The 26,274-nt window shown below is 40.8% G+C and overlaps 1 protein-coding gene across 1 annotated transcript in view; it reads right to left on the bottom strand.

The window, feature by feature from the left end:
- LOC109931745 (enoyl-CoA delta isomerase 2) overlaps window positions 1–26,274 on the bottom strand; it is a 137,609-nt gene that overhangs the window by 37,718 nt on the left and 73,617 nt on the right. The window contains exon 2 of the mRNA XM_048609152.1: window positions 2,716–2,872. Coding sequence (XP_048465109.1) covers window positions 2,716–2,872 — 157 coding nt within the window. The remainder of the gene's footprint in view (window positions 1–2,715; window positions 2,873–26,274) is intronic.

Here is a 26,274-nt window from a genome sequence, read left to right as displayed (position 1 = left end):
TGCTACTAAGAGTGTCCAGTGTTCTTTCCATCACATGGCTAACCAGGAATATCTCCTGGTCTTATTTTCTGCCATGGGACTGTAGTGGAAGGATATGCAGCCTCATAACTCACTTGCCATGCTGCTCCATTGGCAATCAAGTCCTGGTGTGTGACTCGAATCCAGAGGCACTGGCTCTAAAATAGAGATGCTATACCCTGCACCATAAGACCAATCCTATAGTATGTCCTTTTCTAAAAACCAACACAGACAACAACTTAAACAATATAAAATAATTTGGGAGAATACTGGGGGAAATGGTGTCAAATAAAGAAATGATAAAATAAATCTTTTTGGAAAGCAGAAAAGTAAAAATCTAAAATGCCAAGTTCTACATATGCCACTTGGATATGGTACCAATAACTTGAAAATATACTACAGCAAGAAATCAACACTTAAAGGGGAATTGAAAAAGAAAAGAGAAATATAATTTGATTTGATTTATTACAGTCACACGTACCGAGGTACAGTGATTAAGTGTTGTCTTACATGTTTTACAGGCAGACCACACTAAACAGGTGCATCGCAGGGTAACAGAACAAATTGCAGGATACAGCGTTACAGCTGCCAAGAAGGTGCAGCGAGAGATCAACATTAACATTGAAAGAGGTCCATTCAAAAGTCTGATAACAGCAGGTAAGAAACTGTTCTTGAATCTGTTTGTATGTGAATTCAAATTTTTATGCCTTTTGCCTGACCTGGAGAGGGTGCAAGAGAGTATAACTGGAGCAGGAGGGGGCTTGCGTTATGTTGGTTGCTTTCCTGATACAGTGGGAAGTCAATGGATGGGAGGCTGGTTTGTGAGATGGATTGGGCTGTGTTCATGACTTTTTTTTTGCGGACTTGGGAAGACCAGTTGCCATACCATGCTGTGATGTGTCCAGATAGGATGCTTTCTACGGTGCGTCTATAAATATTTGTAAGAGTCTTTATGAACATGCTGAATTTCCTTAATCTCCTCAGGAGGTGGAGGCGTTGCTGTGCTTTCTTGACTGTAGTGTGGGTGGACCAGAACAAACTGTTGGTGATTGCCACTCCCAGGTTCTTGACACTCTTGACAATCTTCATCTCAGCACCATTGATGCAGACAGGGCTGTGGCCTCCACTCTGCTTCCTGAAGTCAATGGCCAGCTCCTTTGTTCCGCTGATGTTTAATGAGAGATTGTTGTTTTTACACCGTGTTGCTAAACAATCAATCTCCTTCCTGTACTCCATCTCATCATTGTTTGAGATCTGGCCTACAACAGAGGTGTCATCAGCAAACTTAAAAATGGAATTTGCCACACAGTCATGTGTGTGTAAGGAGTATAGTAGGGAGCTGAGTATGTAGCATTGCGGTGCACCAGTGTTGAGGATTATCGTGGAGAAAGTGTTGTTGCCTATCTTTACTGACTGTTCTGTTGGTCGAGAATCCAGTTATAGAGTGGGGAGCAGAGAGCTAGGTACCGGAGTTGGGAGATGAGTTTGTTTAGAATTATGGTGTTGAAGGGGAAGCTGTGGTCAATAGGTAGGAACCTGATGTAGGTATCCTGTTGTCCACTTGTTCCAGGGATGAATGTAGGGCCAGGGAGATGGTGTCTGCCATGGACCTGTTGCGCTGGTATGTGAATTATAATGGATCAAGGCAATCTGGGAGGCTGGAGTTGATGTGAGCCATGACCAACCCCTCAAAGCACATTATGGATATCAGAGCTACTGCGTGGCAGTCATTGAGGCACAGTGCATGATTTTTCTTTGGCACTGGGATGATGGTGGTCTTCTTGAAGCCGGTGGGGATTTCAGATAGTAGTAAGAAGAGGTTAATGATGTCTGCGAATACTCCTGCTAGCCAGTCCATGCAGGATCTGAGTGCACAGCCAGGGGCTCCATCTGGCAAGTCTCTTTCTTTGGCTTCAGCCTTAAGAAGGCCGATCTAACATCTACAGCAATGACTGAGCGTACAGGTTCATCTGAACCTGTGACAGGTGACATCATTTCACTGTTCTTCTGTTCAAAATGAGCATAGAATGCATCGAGCTCATCAGGTAGAGATGTACTGTTGCCCTCGATTGTGTTCGATTTTGCTTTGTAGCCTGTTATTTCATGTAGGCTTTGCCACAAATGACGTGTCACCAAATGGTTAGTCTGGGTTTAAAGCTTAGTTTGATATTGCCTCTTGGCATCCCTGATGGCCTTGTGAGGAAATTTTGCCTCACTAAAGAATTAACAGATCTTAACTTCACTGGTATGAGAAAGAGGGTCTACCAACTTTGTAGAATTGGAAACTGTTAGTATTGTGATGGAAATGGATGCAGCAACTTCTTAGGGAATTTGTAATTGAAGTGAAAGTACCAGATGGATGATCCATTCAAACTGTCATTTTTACTACACAAAATGGAAATCCCCACCATAAAAAAAACTTATACACTACTGATTCAAACTTTACCTATCCTGCTTAGAAACCTGCAGAACAATTCTCCTAATCACACCTCAGTTTCAGTTTCATTTCCTTTCTATAAGCCTTAAAATATGTAAACCCACCAATTAGATCAGCTCTTTAGGATACATAGGCAAACCACAAAGATAAATCAGGTGGTTTATGTGAAAGCTGTTAATCTAACTTCAGTTGAGGATCTTTCTTGAATATTGGGTTCATCTCCTGACCATTACTTTAATTTTTCATTTTAAATGTATTACCTGTTTAAACAATGCATATATTTGCAATTTTACTTCATTTCCAGGATCGTTCTTTAAAGTCTTCAACTTATTCTTTGCTTTCTCAAATTCAGCTTCTGTAGCAATCATGGCAACTCCAGATAAATGTAGTTTAACCGCTGGTAAATTCTGAACCAATCTGTAAAATTAAACACGTCAACCTGAAACTGAGTCTTTTAAATTGAAATGAAGAGTAAAACACCATCAATTTTTCAAAGAGCTTCAATGTAGGATGTCTACAAGCACAAGTGATGATACATGACATCAACAACAGCTTCTCAAGACTGTATACATTGCACTGGGTCGGTACTAATAATAAAATTAAATTCAAAGTGTAATACTGAAAATATCAAACATGCAATTCTGTGAGTTAGCATAATAAACTAAATGATCTTGAAAAGTGTAATGAAAGAACATGAAAGTTACCAATGTAAAAAAACTAACTTGTTTTCTAGTAGTTTTTAGGCATTGGAATTTACTAACATAGCCTGCTCCGGCCTGCATGACATCTGTCCCAAACTGCGTGAATGACTGCTCTAATAATCTAGCAAGCTACCCATTTGTACAAATTGTACAAACATTGTGGTAAGTCAGTCTCGCAGCAACCTAGATTTAGCACCATTCCTGTATTAATTTTATAAACCATCTTGCTTCCATAAACATGCAGTAATTACTTATGTTATCCACAGATGCTGAATAAGAAGTATTAAGGACCATTAAATGACGGGATGTTTTATCACCGCAATTGTTGATTTGCATTCCAAAATAATTTAACTCATGAGGGTTTCTGTCTAGGTTAATATGGTGTTAAATGCATTCAAAGTTACATATTTTCATGAAAGAATGACCGCAATATGGCTCTAGCTTGCTGCCTACTCCTCTGGGCCTCCATCCCTAGCAGCATTCTCTAACGTCTCTGGTCACACTTCATGGGCAGTGAGTGCCTGCACTACCTCCCACCTGTCCATGAAGGCTAGACACACACCAGCCTCACCACATAACCATAGCACACTTCCAACTCACTTATTATACAGTTCAACACTTTACCTCTGCACTTTGGAGCTCAACGGCACCCTTTCATTGCCATGCTGCTGCCAGGCTGCTTTGTACAGACAGATACCTATCTCATGCATTGGAGCAGGGAGCATCTCATCGCTTTTCACCTGGTCTTTTAGCATTCACTTACCATGCCTAGTTGGATGTTCGAGCGTCTCTGCCTTGCTTCGATGTGATTTGCTGCCTCAATCGGAACTTATATGCTTTTCCTTCTGACTTAGCCACAAAGCTGGGCAGCTTGTCATATTTTCCAGCAGTGATCAGTTAAGTAAGTGGACATATTGCTGTATGGCACTGTGTTACATCAATGTTACACCTATAGCATGCGCCAGCAGCTTACATTGCAAACACACTGAATGTGCTTCAGTCAAATGGCATGTCTCAAAGTCTAAGGAGATGAGACAAGGCAAGGGGACTGTTGTCAGTCAGGGGTCCTGCCTCAGCCAGTCAACAGCAGTGTCCAATCTCAGTCCAGGGGCTGGGACAGGGTTAGTTGGCCACTTGGAGTGGTCAGAGTCAGGAGTTCTACATCATTACATTACAGGGATCGGGTCATGGTCAGTCCTGCAGGTCAAGTGCAACAGTCAGGTGACTAGCAGTATGTCAGTCGGGGAGCTGCACAGAGATCAGTCTGTAGTCTGGTCAGTTATCAGTTAGAGCTGTAATTCCAAGTCGGTGAAGGGGGTTTAGCCATGGTTAGTCCTGGGGATCTGTTCACTGAAAGTCGAGTTGGATTATCAGGGGCCACTGCTGTGGTGGGCAAGTTCAGGAATTTAATTGCGGGGATTGGAAACAGCATGATGGGATGCAGGCAGGATAATAATTGTGAAGAGGGGAGGGCAACCTGACATACAATGTTGGGAGACGATAGTGCATTAGAAGATGGGTTATGCGGGAGTAGGTCATCAACCATTATCAGCAACTTCGCTTCAACAAGGGACAATGTATCATGATGACTGACATGACGAAGCTGCAGACTCAGGGGGTTATGTTGGAAGATGAAGACTTAAAAGAAAGAGGTGAGTGGAAACCTATGGAAGCTCAGAACTGGTGGAGGTCAACAGACAGTAAGGAGGCAAAGCAGATGAAAATTGGGGGGCGGTGGCATCACCTAGATTGACAGGCTGAACCTGTGAATCATTCTGTGAAGCATGACCTGGTCTGCTTTCCATTTTTATGTGCATTGCAAAAAAAAAGAGAAATGGCTGTTAGCAAAGCCAGCATGGCAGGTGTAAGTGTTTTTTCTTTCTGTCTCAGGATGTAGGCTTTACTTGAGAGCAATGCAAGACTTTTGCAGGGGCAGTTACATTAATCAGTAAGTGCAGATTTAAGACATCTGTAATCATAGAATTCTGCATGTGAAACACATGCAGTGATCAAATACAAATCCTGGCCACAAACAATCTTGGCCATTCCAAATTAACTGTGGACATCTCTGTGAAACAGACATAATCACAAGTGACCTGCAAGTCACAATTCACAAACAGAATTCAAAGTATCATAGGCTGCACAAGGGTGCAAAACTACTTTCTTCACACCTTGAACTTAAGTATTGGTCACGATACTCTTATTTGCATCGCTTTTTTCTTGAGGGATGTACAGGAGTAAGGGTACGAGGTTTCAGTAATGCTATCGCACTTAACAATCTGTTCCTGTATTTGCACAACATGGCATTATGTTTGTAGTTCACTCAAACCATAAATAGAAATTGAGGTAGACGGAGGGTAAACTTAAATTGTATTACGCGGCCTCTAAACTCGACAGTCGATCCCGGACTGCGCCTGCAGCTATTGCCTCTGGGTCACCTGACCCGGTCTCTTAAAGCGACAACACACACCCAACTGCATATATAAAACATAGCTAGTGCTGCATACATTAGAATAAGGTCTACTGTGTCAGAAGTCGATATACAAGTATTTCATAGCCATCCTCGTGCAGTCCTTCTTGTCTCACTTTTATCAATGACTATACTGAACTGAAAATTGTGTGTGATGTGAGTGCTAATGGTTCACATTTTTCAGGACCTGTTCTGTTTCTAATGTTCCTCCACACAGGTTCATTGGAACCATGATCAAACCACAGCAGCAGTTATTATCTCAGTGGTCATGGCAAACTGATGGTGCCTAGAAATTGAGGAGGAACAAATGTGCCAGTCGTCCCAAGACCAACAGCCAACTCCAGGGGCTGTCGAATAACCTCCACATAAAGAAGTTGCATCTCAAGATCCCCTGAAGATACAGAGAAGGTAGAGGAAGCCCGGAGTCTATCATCCTCAATGTCATTTCCTCCAGATAAGTGAGGCACTTTGACGCTATAGACTGAGATGTCTCAAGACACTGTTACTGAGCTCTGTCATCTTCTGCAACAGGATTTGTGACCTGAAGAGTAGGTGACCATCATATCCCAGGAGCCATCAAGGTGACATCTGAGCTATATTTTAAGCAACTCGTTGCTTCAAAAGGATCCACAGGGATCTCCCAATCCTCAACCCACAAATATATCAAGGTTGTTACCCTGTGATGAGATCAGTGCTGCAGCCTGGCCAGTAGACTTTGCCAATGTAGCTGGCATCTCCCAAGTACACGGTACTATATACTACATACAAGCTGCATTTTGTACATGCCATATCATAAATGCGGTTCACTTCATCAATAGAAAAGGGCTCCATTCCATCAAGGTCCAAGTCACTTTGATCATTAGTACCCTATTTTAGATGTCTGTACCAGGCATCCTGGAAGCTGCCATAATATCCATGTCCTTGAGAATTTCAATGTTTCTCCTTTGCTTCAAGGTTGAATGCCTTAGAAGGATGGTTAATGGGCTACAAGGACTACCCTCTGCAACCATGGCTAATGGCTACACAACCCCCTGACATGGCGTAGATACAATGCAGCCCACTCATCAACCAGAGCCATCATGGAGCTGACAGTAGGCATCCTGAAGATGAGGTTCCAATGCTTGGATCAGTCTGGACTGCCTTGCAGTCTAGTCTGGAGAGAAAGTTCCACATAATTCTTGTATGCTATGGCCAGCACCACTGGAACAGGCAAAGAGGAGATGTGATGGACCTTGGCAGCATTGGGCACAACAAATGAAATATGACTTGATTGACATCTGCTTCCAATAGATTCAAGTTGGGTGAAGTGATTCTTCATTGACTATAAATTTGTTGTTGTTCAAAAGACATGTAGCCCCTGTTTATTCCCAGAAACAAATGCAGATTTGTTTGTTTATTTTTGTTCTTTGCTTTTCCTGCTGTTCAATAAAGATTAACATTATCAACTGTTTGGAGGCTTTACAAAGAATTTGAAGAATTGTTTGAAGTTGGAAGAAGGATATTATTGAATTGGAGAGGGTTCAGAAGAGATTTACCAGGATATTGCCGGGACTGGAAGCTTTCAGTTATAAGAAAAGGCTGAATAGGGTAACTTTGTAGAGGTTTATAAAATCATGAGAGACATAGATAAGGTGAATAGCAAAGGTTTTTCCCTGGGGTGCAGGAGTTCAAATCTAGGAGGCATAATTCAAGGGGAGAAGAGAAAGATTTGAAAGGGACCAGAGGGACAACTTTTTCACACAGAGGGTGGCTCGTATGCAGAATGAAGTGCCAGAAGAAGTGGTGAATATAGGTACAGTCACAACATTTAAAAGACTCTTGGATAGGTACATGAATAGGAAAGGTTTACAAATGAGGTGACCAAACACGTGGATGAAGGTAGAGCAGTGGATGTGGTATACATGGATTTAAGTAAGGCATTTGATAAGGTTCCCCACGGTAGGCTCATGCAAAAAGTAAGGAGGCATGGGATAGGGGGAAATGTGGCAGGTTGGATTCAAAATTGGCTGACCCTTAGAAGACAAAGGGTGGTAGTGGACGGAAAATATTCAACATGGTGCTCAGTTACGAGTGGTGTACTACAACGATCAGTTCTGGGTCCTCTTCTTTTTGTGATTTTTGTAAATGATTTGGATGTAGGAGTGGAAGGGTGGATTAGTACGTTTGTGGACGATACAAAGGTGGGTCGAGTTGTGGATAGTGTGGAGGGCTGTTCTAGGTTACAAAGGGACATTGATAGGATGCAGAGCTGGGCTGAGAAGTGGCAGATGGAGTTTAACCCTGAAAAGTGTGAGGTGATTCATTTTGGAAGGATAAACTCGAAAGCAGAGTACAGGGTTAATGGAAAGATTCTTGGCAGTGTGGAGGAGCACAGGGATCTTGGGGTTCATGTCCACAGTTCCCTGAAAGCTGCCACCAAGGTGGATAGAGTTGTTAAGAAGGCGTATGGTGTGTTAGCTTTCATTTATAGAGGGATTGAGTTCAAGAGCCGAGAAGTTATGCTCCAGCTATACAAAACCCTGGTTCGGCCACATCTGGAGTATTGTGTCCAGTTCTGGTCGCCTCATTACAGGAAAGATGCGGAAGCGTTGGAAAAGGTGCAGAGGAGATTTACCAGGATGTTGCCTGGAATGGAGGGAAGGTTTTACGAGGAAAGGTTGAGAGAACTAGGGCTTTTCTCTTTAGAATGACGAAGGATAAGAGGTGACTTGATAGAGTGGATAGCCAGAGACTTTTTCCTAGGGTGGAGGTAGCTATTACGAGGGGGCATAATTTTAAAGTGAGTGGAGGTATATATAGGGGAGATGTCGTAGGTTCTTTACTCAGAGAGTGGTAGGGGTGTGGAATGAATTGCCGGAGAGGGTAGTAGAATTGGGCTCATAAGGGACGTTTAAGTGGCTATTAGTTGGCAAAAGGATGATAGTATAAGGTAGGGGTGGAGGTTAGATAGACCTTAGGTTTAGGGTAAAAGTTTGGCACAACATCGTGGGCCAAAGGGCCTGTACTGTGCTGTATTGTTCTATGTTCTAAATATGAAGCAAATGCAGGCAAAATTGGACTAGTTTAGATTGAGAAACTTGGTTGGTATGGACAAGTTGGACTGAAGGGTCTGTTTCCGTGCTGTATGACTCTATGTTTCTCTGACTGTAATTGTGTGAGATATTTTTCTAGAGCTCGTGGGCAGAATCCCTCCATGAAACTACCTGAAATTTACACGTGGCCAATTTCAGCCACAATATCCTCCTTCGTGGCATAAAATCCAACTGAAAAAAATAGGTAAAGTATGTAATTTACTTGTCCCATTCATGTACTGAGAACATTGTTATAATATGTGCAAGAGACTTTAGCCTGATGTCAATTATTAGCCAGAAGTGATCTGCCTATCCGGAGAATTAACCAATTTATTTTGAGCAGCCATTGCATTTTTCAACATCTGTTCATTTAATACCAGTAATAATCCACTTAAAATAACCACTAGGAGATAGTGTATTATAACTCTCTTTACTAACTCACTCACAAGCACACTATGTTTACTATATCGCGTTTCCATTCACTCATTCATAAAACCGCATTTTTGTAGAACATTTTTACTCTTATGAGATAAACTAATTAAACATTCCTTCTAACACATTACTGTTTACCTTTCATTTCTTATTAGCCCATGCTGCAAGCAGCGTTTAGACCTGCTTCTGTATCAAAGGCTACCCCTGAATAAGTGTTAATACCATAACCTACTCAGAACAATGGCATCCCAGCCATCATGTCTCCATAATCCGCTGAAACTAAGGAAAGAATATACTATTAATTAGATCTTAGCAACCGTCTCTCGGAACCTGAATGAGTTGCAGAACATCAAACAGTTTCCTCCACTAGTATGTACCTTTAAGATACATATTAAATAGTCTGCTACCCCCTTTAAAAACTTACTATCAAAACAGTGCTTCCGTGAACCTGCATGCATGAATGTGTAAAAACTATCAAAACTGGCAATAGTAAGTGAAATCTCATGACCCAGCTGCAGGAGATTGGTTTAATATCCTCTATACTTTTATTTAGTACATGTATAATTTCTCACTTATTTAGATCATATAGGTCTAGTATTTTTTACTAACATTACGAACTTTAAAGACAAATGGACTAACACCTCTTAATTATGCAAGCTCAAACCGGACAGATATTCTAAACCCATCAAGAGGAACAGCCAGCATTTAACAAGTGCTTAAATCATCTCCTGCCTCCCCAGGACAGATATCACAAAAACTTCTGTGTACAATAGATACAACTATGTAACACCATAGTGCTAAAATTTTAATGTATGTAAGAACTGTGTATAAAGAGGCTACTGTAAAACTGTATTTTGGATTCCATCGCCGCCTCCTACTGTGCACCTGCAGACACTCAATAAAAAGGCTATTTTTGCCACTCACTGATCTCAATCGTTATTGAACACGATCCCATACCACTATTTTTAAAAAATCCATCCAGGTTTAAATGTTTCCTTTTGGCAATTTACATTGTTTCAAATAGTTGCAACTTCTATCCTGGGCACAATTTATGGTAATGGCAACAGTGAGGCTAGAAGTACTAGAAGTACTCACTATTATAGAGGGGTTCATGGGCAACAATATCTATCAACTGCTTATGCAGAATTAAATGCAAAAATTCTGATGCTACTGTCAGAAATGCTGCTTTTCCTCACTGATCGACTTAGCATTAAAATGACTGCAATGACATGTTCTTTCCATAACCGCCTGTTGAAAAATGGCTGATGAAACATACTTTGGGTTGATGCATTCAAGTATAAAAAGGACATCAATGTTGAGATAATTAATTTTTCACATCCAAAGAAGTTTTTGAATAGTATTGTTAAAAATATGACATCTTAATCTTTCAGTAGAACATTAGCATTGGTGGTTTAAAAAAAAAGTTCTGATTATCTCTTGACTCTCCCCAATCCCCAACCTTTATTTTTACTTTCTATACATTATCTAAATCTAATGCATATTTTCTGGTTGATATTTCCTAGTTTTGACTGTGTTGCAATAGGAGTCATCAATCTGATTAGTTGATGAGCCTTTCTCACCTTACAATGTCTAAAGAGCACACCAAACTGAAAAAAGATGTGTTGAATTGGAGGAAATCTTTACTCAGACACCCACAACAACTGTAGGCGTCTGCCAACAAAGTAGATGGCATACACTGTTCTTTCACTGCTGATGACAAAAGCCATTCCATTAAGTGGATTATTATCTGCTGAAGAGCAAATTTTAAAAATATTTTAAGCTTCTCACTGTATTACAATTCTCTGATAAACAATTGACTTCCAGGTCTTGAGTGAACATGGGTTTTGAGCCAGCCAACAGGGTAAATACAAAAGTGCTTCATGAAGAGTAATTCTTTGTTCAGTAATTCCTTGAATGTTTGGTTGATATTGGAAACTAGTAAAATTGAAGAATTAACTGTTTTGATTTTCCTTTGGTTGGTAGACCTGTTTAACACACTCCCATGACAGCAGTTAAAACCCACATCCTGGCCAAATCGGCACGAATGTTGAAAGGACACTACAATCTCATTTTCTGACTGAAATTCAAATAAACATGCTTTTGCTCAAGATTATGTATGCTAGCTAGCCAGTTGAACATAGCTGACAAAAACGTTAAATCCAGAAACCACATCAAATGTTTTCAGAGATATTTAATGGCCTAAAGCTGGTCAATAAATGAGTTAAAATAAGCTGAGTTTAGCAGAAATAAGACGCTCAGTTGACTGGAACCTTAAAAAAAGCTAGCTAGCTTTTGCAGGAAGAAATGTATTAGACATATTATCTGCAAAAGAAAAGATCAGCATTATGTAATGATTTTTTTTGACTGTTTTTCATTCATGAAGGTGGATGGTATGAAATATACCGTAAGTATGGTTTTATAGATTTTTTTAAATCAACCTGTTCAGATATGTTATGACACACCACTAGAATAGGTGGGACTTGAATCTGGACCTCCTGAGATAGGGATACTACCTTAGTATAGTTAGATACACTTGCTTTTTACATCATTCCAGCCAATTCATTTGATGATTAAATGCTTAAGACAAGATCAAATATTATGCTCTACAGCTTTTCAAGGACATGAAATTTCCTTTGCAGTCATACAATTGATGTGGTAAATTGATCGAGGTTTTCCATTTGCCACCATTGGTTCATTGTCAAAGCCTGCTTAGCTATTAGGGCCAATGAAAATGTTTTCTAAACTTTGTGAAACAGAGACTAGGTTATGAGAGTAAAGTAAAAATATGTAAAGCCACAAACGGACAAAAATGCAGTGGCAATTTTCCTACGGGAAAGTTTGAATTCGGTGTGTCATAGTGCAAATACCAGGACAACTGTTCTGTACTGATAAGCTGTCTCTAGCTTTCTCTATATTTCTTTTTAGAAAAAACATCACCTACCTTCTCAATTATATCCTATGCAAAAATGTGTTAACTTCTGATGATATGTGATACCACTAGACGTGGTTCCTCTTTAGAATATCACTCATGCACCAAATGATGGTTGGGAGTGAATGCTGATGAGAAACTTGCAAACAAAGTAAAGCCTAATCCTTGCCTCATCTAAACTCCACAGTTACACATTTTCTAGTAAGCATCACTAGATAACATTCAGGCACAGGAAGCCTAGCTATTTATAGTCTACTTAGCTCAGGGGCTTTCACACAAACTGATCAGCTAAAAATACAGCAAAGTCTAGGAGTTTACAGGGTCAGAGACTCATTTACAACACTGCTTTTATGAATTGAATTATGGAAAGAAATTTGTACCAAAGGTGCAAAGAGATTCAATATATTAGCATTTAGAAACTTGCTACTTGGACTAATACAGAAAGTCATCCATAGATTCTAGACCACACTGTTAAATTGGGAACAACAAATAACAGCAAATAGTTTTAATGAACTCTTTGGTGTTTAAATTTGCTGATTTGGAATGCCTTTTTTTATGTAACATATGATTTGAACACATTGAAGAGTCAAAGATCATGAAGCAGGGATTTTTTTATTCTGCTCATATCAGGTCATTATAAACAAGAAGAGAATTAAGGATATACACACAACTATTAAGTATGCACATGGATCAAAGGCTTTGGGTTACATTGGACTGAGGAAACCTTTATCTATCTGCTGCACCTTCCCATCAACCCTCCATTCAGTAAGGACATTTTTTCTAGTGAGAGTCAATTTGACTGATCCAGGTGCCCTCCCTCCCCATGGCCATCTGCTGGTGGAGGTCCTGCAAACTGTTTAGCTCCCTTGATCATTGTCCTCCATCACTGTCACCACCTGCTGCTGGAGGTGCCATTCCACACTTCCTTACTTGAACTTGCTGTCCTGGCAATTACATATAGCACACAGTGCCCATGTGCTAAACATTTATGTATTTAGCAGGTTCAATTGTGCCATGATGGCCAGAACGTTTGCATCCATATTAGGGGCAGCATTCTCCTCTTATACACCGTCTTCTTCCAAGAACTATAAAAACTGGTGTATTTCCTCCAGATTGCAGGATAGTTAATGCAACTCCTCTGTTTAAAAGGGAGGCAGAAGGAAAACCAGACATTATAGTCAACCTGACATTGATAGTGGGGAAAATACCAGAATTTATCACAAAAGATTTAGCATCTGGGCATTTGGTAAATAGTAGCAAGATTGGACAGAGTCAGCATTGATTTACAAAAAGAAACCATGCTTGACAAATGCACTGGAATTGTTTGAAGATGTCACTCATAGAATTGATGATGGGGAGCCAGTGGATGTGGTTTGTTTGGACTTTCAGAAGGCTTTTGACAAAGTCCCACATAAGAGATTAATGTGTAAAATTAAAGCACATGGGATTGGGGATATTGTATTGAAATGTATAGAAAACTGGCTGGCAAACATGAACCAAACAGTAGGAAAAAACAAGTCTTTTTCTGAATGGCTGGCAGTGACTAGTGACTACTGCAGGGCTCAGTGAAAGATTCTGACTATTCACAATTTAAATTCATGATTTAGATGAGGGAACTAAACGTAATATCTCCAAATTTGCAGATTACAAAAAGCTGGATGGGAGGGCGAGCTATGAGGAGGAGGCAGAAATGCATCTGTGAGATGTGGACAAGTTGAATGAGTGGGCAAATGCATGGCAGATGCAGAATAATGTGCATCATTGAGAGGTTGTCCACTGATAGCAAAGCAGGAAGGCAGATTATTATTTGAATGGCTATAAATTGAGGGAGGGAAATATGCAATGAGACCTGGCTGTCCTCATACACCAGTCACTGAAGGTAAGCATGCAGGTGCATCACGCTCAAGAAGGTATGTTGGCCTTCATAGCAACAGGATTGTGTAAAGGAGAGGGGATCTCATGGTGCAATTATACAGGGCCTTAGTGAGACCACACCTGAGATACTGTGTGTAGCTTTGGTCTCCTTAGCTGACGAAGGATATTCTTGCTATGGGGGAGTAAAGCTGCTGATTCCTGGGATGGCAGGAAAGACATATGAGGAAAGGTTGAATCAGTTAAATTTGAAGTTCAGAAGGATGAGGGGGAGTCTCAAGAAATGTATAAAATTCTAACAGGAGTAGACAAGGTAGATGCAGAAAATATGTTCCTGATGACAGCGGAACACAGAAATAGCAGGTTCCGTAAGTAGATATTCTGCTTCACTTATCATAGTGGAGGACACTAATACCATCCTAATCGTAACAGGTCATGCAGGTTATAGAAAGGGAGAACTTAGGACAATCATCATCACAAAGGAAAAAGTTCTGAGCAAACTAATGGGATTGAAGGCAGACAAGACCCAGGGCCTGATGGCCTCCAGCCTAGGGTCATAAAGCAAGTGGCATTAGGGATTGCGGATCCATTGGTTATAATATTCCAAAATTTCCTGGATGTGGGAAAGATTCCAGCGAATTGGAAGAATGCTTATATTACACCATTATTCAAAAAGTGAAGGAGGCAGAAAGTAAGTAATTATGGACCAGTTAGTTTAACAAGTTGAGAAATTGTCACAATCCATTATCAAAGGAGTAATAATAGGACATTTGAAAAGTCAAAATGCGATTCATAAGAGTCAGCTTGGTTTTATGAAGGGTAAACTGTTTTGAATAATTTGCTAGAGTTCTTTGAGGATTTAACAAGCAAGGTGGATAATAGACATCATATATCCAGAAGGCATTTGATAAGGTATCTCACAAAAGTTAATCCGTAAGATAAAATTACATGGGGTTAGGGGCAATTTATTAGCTTGGAGAGAAATTGGCTAACCAACAGAAAGCAGAGAGTCAGGATAAATAGGCTTTTTTCTGGTTGGCATGAGTCACAGAAAACTAGCATCCAGGTACTGCAGGTAATTAGAAAGGCAAATTAAATTTTGGTATTATTGCTAAAGGAATAGTGTATAAAAGTAAGGAATTATTGCTATAACTGTACAAGGCATTAGTGAAATCAGACCTAGAGTATTATGTACAGTTTTGGTCTTCTTACTTGAGGAATGATGTTGCTGCACGGTAGGCAGTTCAGAGGAAGTTCATGAGATTGATTAATTTTAAAGAAACAGAATAATTTCAACTAGACTGTAACAATATTTTAAAAAAAAACAGTAAGTACAGGAAATAGAAACTAGGAACAGGGGTAAGCCATTTGGCCCTTCAATCCTGCTCAACTATTCATTATGATCATGGCCGATCATCCAACTTAATAGCCTTTTACTACTTTTCCCCATATCCTTCGATCCCCTTAGCCCCAAGTGCTATATCTCTCCCTGAAACTGTACAATCTTTTGGCCTCAGCCTGCTCCCCATTATCTATGTTATACTCCATCTGCCAAGTATTGGCCCATTCACCTAATTTATTTGTATCCATTTGTCAATTTCTTATTTCTTCATTGCAACTGACTTTTTTGCTATTTTAGTGTCATCTGCAAATTTGACAACAGTACTTTATATCCCGGTGTCCAAGTCATTAATATTAATTGTAAATAGTTGATGCCCAAGGACTGAGCCCTTTGGCACCCTACTAGTTACATTCTGCCAAGCAAATAAAGGCCCATTTATCCAATGGTTTTCCACAGGTATCAGTGCTGGGTCCACTTTTGTTTGTCGTTTATATAAATGATTTAGATGAGAACATAGAAAGCATGGTTAGTAAGTTTGCGAACGACACCAAGATTGGTGGTACAGTGGACAGTGAAGAAGGTTATCTAAGATTACAAAGAAATCTTGATCAATTGGGTCAATGGTTGAAGAGTAGCAAATGGAGTTTAATTTGGATAAATACGAGGTATTGCATTTTGGTAAAATAAATAAAGACAAGACTTATACAATTAAAAGTAGGGCCTTGGATAGAGCTGTAGACCTAGGAGTTCAGGTACCTAATTCTTTAAAGTTTGCATTACATACAGATAGGGTGGTCAAGAATGAATTTAGCATGCTTGCCTTCTTTGCTCAGACCTTTGAGTATAGGAGTTGAGACATTATGTTGAGGTTGTACAGGACATTTGGTGAGGCCTCTTCTGGAGTACTGTGTTTAGTCCTGGTCTCCTAGTTACAGGAAGGATATTATTAAGCTGGGAAGGGTTTAGAAGAGATTTACCAGGATGTTAAAACAGAAAGAACTGCAGTGACTGTAAATCAGGAACAAAAACAGAAGTTGCTTGAAAAGATCAGCAGATCTTGCAACATCTGTGAAGAAAAAATCAGAGTTAACGTTTCAGGTCCGGTGACTCTTCCTCAGAACTTCCTCCGGTGTTCTGAGGAAGGGTCATCAGACTGAAAACGTTAACTCTGATTTTTTTCTTCATAGATGCTGCCAGACCTGCTGAGCTTTTCCAGCAACTTCTGTTTTTGTTACCAGGATATTGCCTGGAACGGAGGGTTTGAGTTGTAAGGAAAGGCTGTATAGGATGGGACTTTTTCCACTGGAGCGTAGAAGTTTGAGAGGTGACCATAGAAGTTTATAAAATAATCAGGGATATCGATAAGGTGAATGGCAGGTTTTTTTTTTCCCTGGGGGGTATCGATTTTGAAACTAGGGGGTATATTTTTAAAGTGAGAGGAGAAAGATTTAAAAAAGAGATGGGGGCAAATTTTTTTTTTTTACAGAGCGGTTCGTGCGTGGAATGAACTTCCAGAGGAAGTGGTGGATATGGGTACAGTTACAACATTTAAAAGGCATTTAGATAAGTACATGAATAAAAAATGTTTGGAAGGATATGGACCAAGCAGGGGCAGGCGGGATTACTTTAGTTTGGGATTATGGTCAGCATTGACTGGTTGGACTGAAGGATCTGTTTCTGTGCTATATGACTATGATTCTAGTTGATAGATCCACTCCAGGGTTAATTAGAGATGATATTTCTACCTTGCCAAATTTCATGCTCACTATAGGGCAGGAGCCTATCACTCTACATAGGACTGAACCTTTTTGTGAAGGAACTTCGCCACCCATCTGGATCTTGGTAATAGGCCCAATTGCATGGATGGGGTCTCTGTATCTGATGGAAGTGGTGGCCATGGTTGTGAAAGACAGCCTTGTTTAAAGGCCCAGCCACGTCATAAATTCAACATCTTTTTAGGGCATCCTTTGGGTGGGATCAAACCTTAGCATGGTGACAAAACTGCAAGGTCTGGATCTGTGCTGGCTGAGCAGCAATCTGCTCTACCGGCCTCTTCTGCCTGTGGTCTACACCCTCGTCTATACTGACAGTCATCTTACTGATGTAGCCTCCTTCCTGGTCTTAGGAGTCCAATCTTTCTCCATGAACTGGACGACGTGATTGTGCTTCAAAGAAAGGTAGCTGAGGTTTGTCACTATTAAGCCTCCTCAACTCGTTCTGAAGGCTCATATCATTCATTGCTTCTGCTAGACTATCTTCATATCTTGTCCCTGGTCGACTGGATGGAGGGATCTGGGAAAATGATGATGTACTCAAATAACTTTATTGGCTCTAGGGAAAAGGGAAACCAGATCCTCCCTTTCAGCTTGCTGGTAGTCATAAAACTCCTGCTGTCTCAAGAAGAACCCTTGTCAATACCTCAAAGAACCGCTTTGGGCTTCTTTCAACATCTGTACCTTTTTCCAGTATTTCCTAAAGAGTTTTCCTCACAGATGTTCCATCACAAATGCTACCTCCTCACTTACACTGTGTCTCCTAGACCCCCAAACCAGCTTTTCCTGATTTTCCTCTAGTCTGTCCAGCTTTCTACTCACCAGCAAGTAGAATACCCAATCAGGATTACAGTTTGTTTTTCCATTGCATCAAGGGAATACATATGGAGAGCCACAGCCTGGGTTTGTCCTAAAAGTCAAATTCCCTCTGCCAATACCTAAGCCATTAGCACCTTGGCCAAACACCTTCAACCTCATCCGACATGACTTGATTTCTGTGCTGTGGAACCCTGCTAACTTTGCTACAAATGTAATATGAGATTTTAACTCAAGGTAGGTCTAAAGATCATGAAGCAAGCATTCTTTATTGTACTGGCATTGGTTCATTACAAACAGGAAGGCCAATTAAGGATAAACAAGGAACTGTTTACAGTTTAGTACATGGAACTAAGCCAATGGGTTACATTAGGCTGAGAAATCTTTGTCTATCCTGTTCCCCTTCTCATCAGCCTCCTAAAGTTCTGAAGAATAGTCATATGGGACTTGGAACATTCATTCTGTTTCTCTCTCCACAGATGTTGCCAGACCTGCTGAGTTTCTCCAGCACTTTGCTTTTATTTTATGGCTTGCATGTTGTCGTGCAGCAGTTGAAGGACACCCTTTAATCCCTCCTGATTGGGGCAGCATGGTGGCTGAGTGGTTAGCTCTGCCACCTCACTGTGCCAGGGATCCGGGTTCAATTCCAGCCTTGGTGACTGTCTGCGTGGAGTTTGCACATTCTCCCCGCGTCTATGTGGATTTTCACCGGTGCACCGGTTTCCTCCCACAGTCTAAAGATGAGCAGATTAGGTGGAGTAGCCGTGCTAAATTGCCCATGGTGTCCAGGGATGTGTATGTTAGGTGCATTAGCTATGGGCAATGCAGGATAATGGGGATAGGGAAGGGGGAGGGTCTGGGTGGGACGCTGTTTGGAAGGTTGGTGCAGACTCAATGGGCCAAATTTCCTGCTTCCACACTGAAGGGATTCCATGATTCTCTGATTGATGAAGTCAAAGGGTTTTTGGGGGTTGAACAAGGCCATGTATAAATACTGCTGCTGCTCTCTGCACTTCTTTTGGACTTATTTTGTTGTGAAGATTATTTCTTCCGTGCCTCTTGATGTTGTAGAATCATGTTGTAGCTCCATTAACAGCTCTTCAGCTACTGGAAGGAGATGATTGAGGACTACTTTTACAAAGACCTTCCCTATGATGAACGAGAGGAAGACCCCTTTGTAGTTACCACATTCAGTCTTATCTCCTTTCTTGAAGATCATGGTCACAATTACAGTGTCTTGACAATTTGCTGGCATGCCTTCTTCCTTCCAGATGAGGGAAATGAATTTGTGCAAGGGTGCTTCTCTGTTGTTTTTCAGTAGGATTCCATTTCTGCCAGTAGCCTTGTTGCTTCTGATTCACTAATAAATCTGATGAGAAATTCAGGAGGAATTTGTTCAACCCAGTGGTAAGAATGTGGAATGCACTACTAATGAAGTAGTTAAGACAAATAGCCTAAACACACTTAAGGGAACTCTGGAAGCTAAACAGGAGGGAAAATGAAATGGAAGAACAGGCCGATGAGGATAAGAGAAGAATATTCAAGTGCAAATTCTTTTGGCATAAAGCTAGCATAAATCAGTTGGTATGTTTCTGTGGTGTGTAGGCTTCAATCAACTAATCAAATTATTTTTCCATTTCACGAATTAACTTTCTACTCCATGCTTTCCTACTTTATACTTTAAAGGTTCTGTTAAAATATAGGTGTATCAAAGCTATCCATACCAAATAACTTAACTATATCCTCAAAGATCTTATAGCTCTTCTGAGTAAGCACTGCCAGAAGGGTTGCCTTTCAGCTATAGAACTTTTTGTCGTATTTGACCAAAAGTTGTTTTTCTCAGTCTCTATAATCGGAACTGAGATTTTATTTCCTCTACTTCTCTGAAAAAATGTTTAATAAGATATTAGAGGTGGTACATTTAAGGACTGAGCTTGAGAAGCTGAAGGCTAAACCATGATGTACTAACAGACTTGTAACTTCCAAGGCACATGAATTTCTTGCTATTATTCCATGTATAATTTCCGATTTGGAGCCTGATGTTCTGAATGGCAGTCACTTCCAAATGCTGATTTCAGGTGTATAGTCTCATTGATCTTTTAGACTTCAAACAACCCCTTGGTCTCTAGTCATTTTATTGTGTTCCTCTTGCTTTAAGACATTCCTTCAATTATTGTTTATCGTTGATTCACACATTATCTGATTCTGTGGTTCTTTGAATGTTCACAGTGTATGGTGTTGGTCAGAATGACTCCACTTAGCAAAATTTAATTCCCCTTCCACACCTAGTAAGCTGGCTACTCATCATCCACCATATCATATTCTATCTACAATTCGCATTCTTCCAGTTCTCCACATGCTACTGCATGTTGAGTTCAAGTTTAACACCAATATGAAACATTGGCCAAACCCAATACTTGTCATTCAACGTATACTGTAAGGCCAAACTATCCACTGATCAAGAAATTTTGCATGCTAGTACATGGCATCCATGACTCAGTGCGGCATTCTTGCTTCTGAATCAGAAGTGTAAGCTCACTCCACGACTTGAACGCATAACACAGACCTGCACTTCAGTGCAGTAATGAGGAAGTGCTGCAGAATCAAAGACCATGGGTGGAATTTTCTCATTTGCATTAAACAGCTTGGTTGAGTGAAGTTCATGGCATCAGGTACACCATAGCTCAGAGACTTTTTCACATCTTTCTTCATCTCACTAATTATGCAACTGGGCTCTTTGACACCCTTCCTGGGGAATTGTGCAGAACAGGTGAGTCTGCTTGCGACTGCCACAGGAGGCGCTGCCAGGAGACTAAGCAAGCCTGGACCCAAATTGCAACTCAGTTCAGAGATGTGAAGTGGGATGTCCAGCTATGTAGGAAGAACATCAATAGTTTTCTGCATTTGCAAGAGTAAATGCCACCATCCTCTCTCTGTTATCTTACATCCACAGGGTCACCACTCAGACTAATACTGTCACTGCATATGCTTCTCATCAACATTCATGGAATATAACCCTTGGTATCGCACACATTATGCCCACTCAAGGGCTCTCACCCACATCATCCTTCCTGCCCTTCATTTCCTACTCAATGGGGGACTTTTCACCACCTTTTCTGTTGCTGTATCACCAGTAACTGCTTTTCAACCCACTTTTCCCATACTTAATCCCTACCTTTTTCAAGAAAAATTGGCCCACAGCCAGGCTGAAAAATCTAAGACTGGCAGGGGAGAGGCAGGCATAGACTCCCCTGTATGAGAGAAGATTCTCAAATTAGGTGGAGAAGTTGTGCTTTGATTTATTTTGATTTAAGCTTTATTGTCACGTGTACTCAAGTATAGAAGTACGGTGAAAAGTGTACAATGTCACCACACATGGCGCCATCTTAGGTATGAAGGTACCTACGTATAAAACTTAGGTACAAGTAGTAGCAAAGAGTGCATGATTGCTTGGGTGGGGACAAGGAGACGTCAATAACCAACCAATCCAGTAAGCTTCGTTGTGCTGCTCTCCCATTAAACATCAGTGTGAACACATTCTAGTGGTTTTATTCAACTTACACAACAAATTTTCTTTCCTCTCTTATGCAGGCTCCCGTGCAATAAGTGAAGTTCTGCAAAGAGACCAGTGCCTGAGACTCTCAGCTGCAGCTCCATATAAGGAAAAAGCCACTGATTCCTCATAGGATGCACCAGCAAGGCCTTCAGCTGCACCCTCCACCAGCTTAGAGACCCTTACTTTGGCAAGTAATCTAGCATATAAGACTTGGAAAAACAACCTGTTGAGAACATTACTGACATACCTCCTCAGCTGGTTAACAAACAAACTCCCCAGCTCCTTGAAACACATGGAACTGCCGATACCAGGCACTTGCTCAGCACAAACAGAAGGCAAGTCTCTGTTCTAGACCATTTATGACTTTGTCAAAATGTACATACAGGCACAGAAGCAGAAAGCAGCTCTGTCAGAGGTACCCAGTAAGCTGGATCGAAGGAAGGAGGAAGCCACCAATGTCTTCTGTACCATGCTGGCTCCAGCTTGTGTGTCTGTCATAGAGAGTCAGGTCCAGCACACTCTGTCCTGAATACATGCACAGATTTGCACTCCATCACTCTAGCAACAAATGCCTAATAATGGCAGGGGAGAGAATGGTGAGGGGCATCAATCTTACTCCAGATGCCCTTTCTCTCAGGGAGGCAGGATGGTGCCAGCAGGTATCTAGAAGGATGAGCCTGCATCTGGGTAGCAGAATCTCAGCCTGGCTGGGCTCACTAGGCCAAATGGACCACAACTTCCCAAGTCTTCCACGTGTTATGATTCCAGTTGATGGAAACAGTTGAAAAATCAGATTCCAGAGTGAAACTAGGCCTGATAATATTATAATTTATATTTTAATTTTTACAGTTAGTTACCTGGTGGTTAGTCACTGAAACATATTCACAAGAGGCTGCAAATCTCTTTAAAGAAAGAATACATGTTTATTACACAAAATACCTTTAAAAAGCTAAATACACGTAACCACTGTCAATTCTCGTAAAAAACCAATATCCTTTTGGTAAGGAAATCTGCTGTCATTATCTGGTATGCCTACAATAACTCCAAACCCACAGCTTTGCTGTTGACTCTCAACTGCCCCCTGGGCAATTGGGCATGGGTAATAAATGCTGGTCTGGCTAGCAATGCCCTCATTCCATGATTGTGGCACTGCATGTGTTTGAAGGAAGGAGGAGAAGGAAAGCTAAGCAAGGGCACATATATGGTATGGGAGATAGATCCTTGCAAATAACATTTCATTTTTTTGTAAATGCATCTGCAGTTGCACTGTTAAAATGTGTTAACAGAAAGGACGTCCACTCCTTCAATGCTCAAATTATATTTGATCAGTGATGCAAAATTTTGGAGATCTACAGTAGATATTGTGGCAGTTGCCATGATTGTTACAGCTCTCAGGTTCTGCTTCCTTCCAAGATCCTTGGGCCACACAGGGATGCTGCTGGGAAACAAGAATCACCCCCTCCAAAAATGGCTTGTGACACCTTTATAATCCTTCAGACTGACACAGGATGAAGATACAACACTGTTCATACTTTGACCAAGGTCATAGTGAACAGACAATTGGGCTTAAGATGAAGTTTTGATGCTAGTAACAATTCAAGGGGAGTCTTATAGTATACCCCAGAAAAGGTCTCCTACATCATTGTGGTTTGCTGTGCCCTTCACAACTAGGTCTTTTCTTGTTAGAATCCTTTCTTTTAAGCATTCTTGGTTTTTCTGTCTGCCTTGCACATAAGGGGTTGGGGGGGGGGGGTGGGCGGGGGGGTTGGGGGGGGTTGCCGGGGTAAGGGAAAACACAGATGATGGTTTCAATTCATAGATTCTAGACGTTTCTTTTCTCTCTGCTGCCCTGGAACTTATAGCATTTTAACACTCTGAAGCTCACTGTTTCAAAATGTAATAATGTCTGGCACAGCCAAAAATACGTAGCGATTGATTCAAGTGACAAGACTGTCCTGGTACTTCAGCTTTTTAATACGCTAACTTTCATTTCAGTTTATAGTCCCAAAGAAAAAAAAATGTGGTCTCTTAGACCCAAATTTCTTGTCATTACTCACACTGCACCAAGAAAGAGATACCTTTGCCCAAGTTTCTGATGAACAGTTCACCTACATTCACATCTGTGCTCTCATGTTCACACTGAAGATTCCAAGATACTATTAAAGACAGTTCTTTTGATCACTCCTCAAATATTCTGCTGATGTGGTTTGTGTACAGGTTATTTTCCATCCACATGTGTTTGGTTATACATTTGGCCTTCTACTCCCAGGTTAGTTTTGTTTCTGTGTTGATTGTTAACCCACATCACAAGCAGTTATCTTTTGTTGTTCATGCCATTTATTGTAAACCCCCACTGAATCTATGATCATGACTTTTGCATCAGCACATCAGTTGTCATTCACCAGCATTGTGTAAAGTCTACAATTCCCTCAAACTGTTAATTATTACACATGTAATTATGCATCCTGATAGGGTTACATTAGGTTTTAATATACATTAACAAATACTGTCCCAAAAATTAAAGATCCATTGACGTTTTTTCTTTTTCATTTCTTCCACTCCATCTCGTTCTATTAATGATATACAATAGAATCATAAGTTGATAATAAGTGGACTATTTATCTTACAAACTGTCAAGTTATTTATTACTTGGGATTCTTGTTAAAAAGAGAACACCTTAAGTGAGCTAGGACACTTTTAAAATGGTTGCAGGGTCATCTGACCAACCAAGGAAACCAGGTTTCTGAAAATCTCAAATGTGAATTAGTAATCTGAGCAGTTCCCCATGGAGGAACTTCATACTTGCCATTGTTTGAATTATCTAAACCTAAAATGCTTAAGACAATGAGCAACAGCCACCGCAGCTGCAGAAACTACCCCAGGAAAATAAAATCGACCAAAACTATTATGCAAAAAGGGTGCTGAAGACTCCATTGTTTCAAATGGTATTTTGATAGGGTTAGCTGTAGTGGGAGGTCAAATTACTTTTGTTAACGTGGATTACCTCTGTTGTGTGTCACTTGCCATCTGCCACATGACTGAAATCCCACCTGGCAAGAACTAACATTATAGGTTTATAAGCTGGTCTGTTTATTACAGAAAGGTAGGAACATCAAGAAAGCCTATAGAATGGAATTATAGTACAGCACTCTCTCTGAACAAATTTTCAAGCTCAGAGCTTGATCTCTATTCCAAATTGTTTGGTGGCGGCAATCACTCACTAACGAGTATAATTGTCCACCTAGTAAATTCTGTGTCACTGGTCATGGGTCCTTGCATGGCTAATGAGCCCAATCCTGGAGCTACATCTCTGACCACATGTTTGGCAGGTGTTTCTGGGAGGTGGAATTGGTCCTTGGCTATGAAATTGCTGGTATTCTTTTTTTCTGGTTTCTTTTTTTTTTCTTTATTCATTCAAGGGATGAGGGCGTTGCTGGCTAGGCAGCATTTATTGCTCATCCCTATTTGCCCAGAGGGCAGTTAAGAGCCAACCACATTGCTGTGGGTCTGGAGTCACATGGAGGCCAAACCAGGTAAGGATGTCAGTTTCCTTCCCTAAAAGACATTAGTGAATCAGACAATGGATTCATGGTCAACATTATGAATCATTAGATTCTTAATTCCAGATACTTATTGAATTCAAATCCCACCATCTGCCATGGTGGGATTCGAACCCGGGTCCCCAGAACATTATCTGGGTCTCTGGATTAACAGTCCAGCAATAATACCACTCAGCCATCACCTCCCCTCAATGTACTTCCTCTTGCCGACGGGTGTTCTCAAAGAATTGTTTCCCTACACACAGGAGCTTCCTCCAAGTCAATTTGTTCTGAACGAGAGTCTCTCACACATTGACATCTATGCTGCAATTCTTGAGGGAATCCTTCAGGGAGTCTTTGGAATGCTTCTTTTGTCCTCCTCTTGTTCGAATGCCTTCCTCGTGTGGGGCAAAAGATCATTTGCTTTGACAGTCTCCATTACAGAGATAGAGAATTTAAAATTAAAAAGAACTTCAAATGGCATAGCACCCATTCAGACTGTAGTTTAAAAGAGAACGTCTTCAGAAAAACAGCTGAATAACTATATCTATGGACTTTATCTTTCTTCAGTTCACAATTCCACCTCTTCCACTCTGTGATAACAAGGTGCAGAGCTGGATGAACACAGCAGGCCAAGCAGCATCATAGGACCATCCGCTTCCCCCTCTCTCCCTATTTCTTTCAGAACCCCCTTCCCCACCCCCATTTCTGATGAAGGGTCTGGGCCCGAAACGTAGAAAAAACTGCAACTCTCTTCCACTCTGTGACTGGCTGTAGAGGTGCCGGTGTTGGACTGGGGTGGATAAGGTCAGAAATCACACGACACCAGGTCATGCATAGTCCAACAGGTTTATTTGAAAACACTAGTTTTCGGAGCCTCCGTCCTTAGTGAGAGAGGTAGTATCAGACAAAGAATTTATAATTAAAAGATCAAAGGTTCACACCATTGATGAGGATGTACTAAACTAAGATGCTGTTAAATCTTTCATCAGTTAGAAGGTTTCAATTGATTAATATGGATATGTAAATCCCCGAATTCTTTCCAAGTCACGGTCCTGAGAGAACTAAAGGGTTTATCAGTGTAAAGAAGTGACATTTTAGGTTGGACAATGCATGTCAGGAGTGAGTCCTTGATTAGAATCTGTTTGTGTTTTAGTTTGGAGTCAGACTGGTTTTATTTCTAAAAGTAGGAATTTATAAAACATCGAATTGACTCACTGTCTATAAATTTTAGATAACAAGGTGTAGAGCTGGATGAACACAGCAGGCCAAGCAGCATCAGAGGAGCAGGAAGGCTGACGTTTCGGGCCTAGACACCT

Source organism: Rhincodon typus, chromosome 2 (genome assembly GCF_021869965.1).
Source record: "Rhincodon typus isolate 14 chromosome 2, sRhiTyp1.1, whole genome shotgun sequence".
NCBI lineage: Eukaryota > Metazoa > Chordata > Chondrichthyes > Orectolobiformes > Rhincodontidae > Rhincodon > Rhincodon typus.
This window is presented reverse-complemented; position numbering and strand designations above follow the sequence as displayed.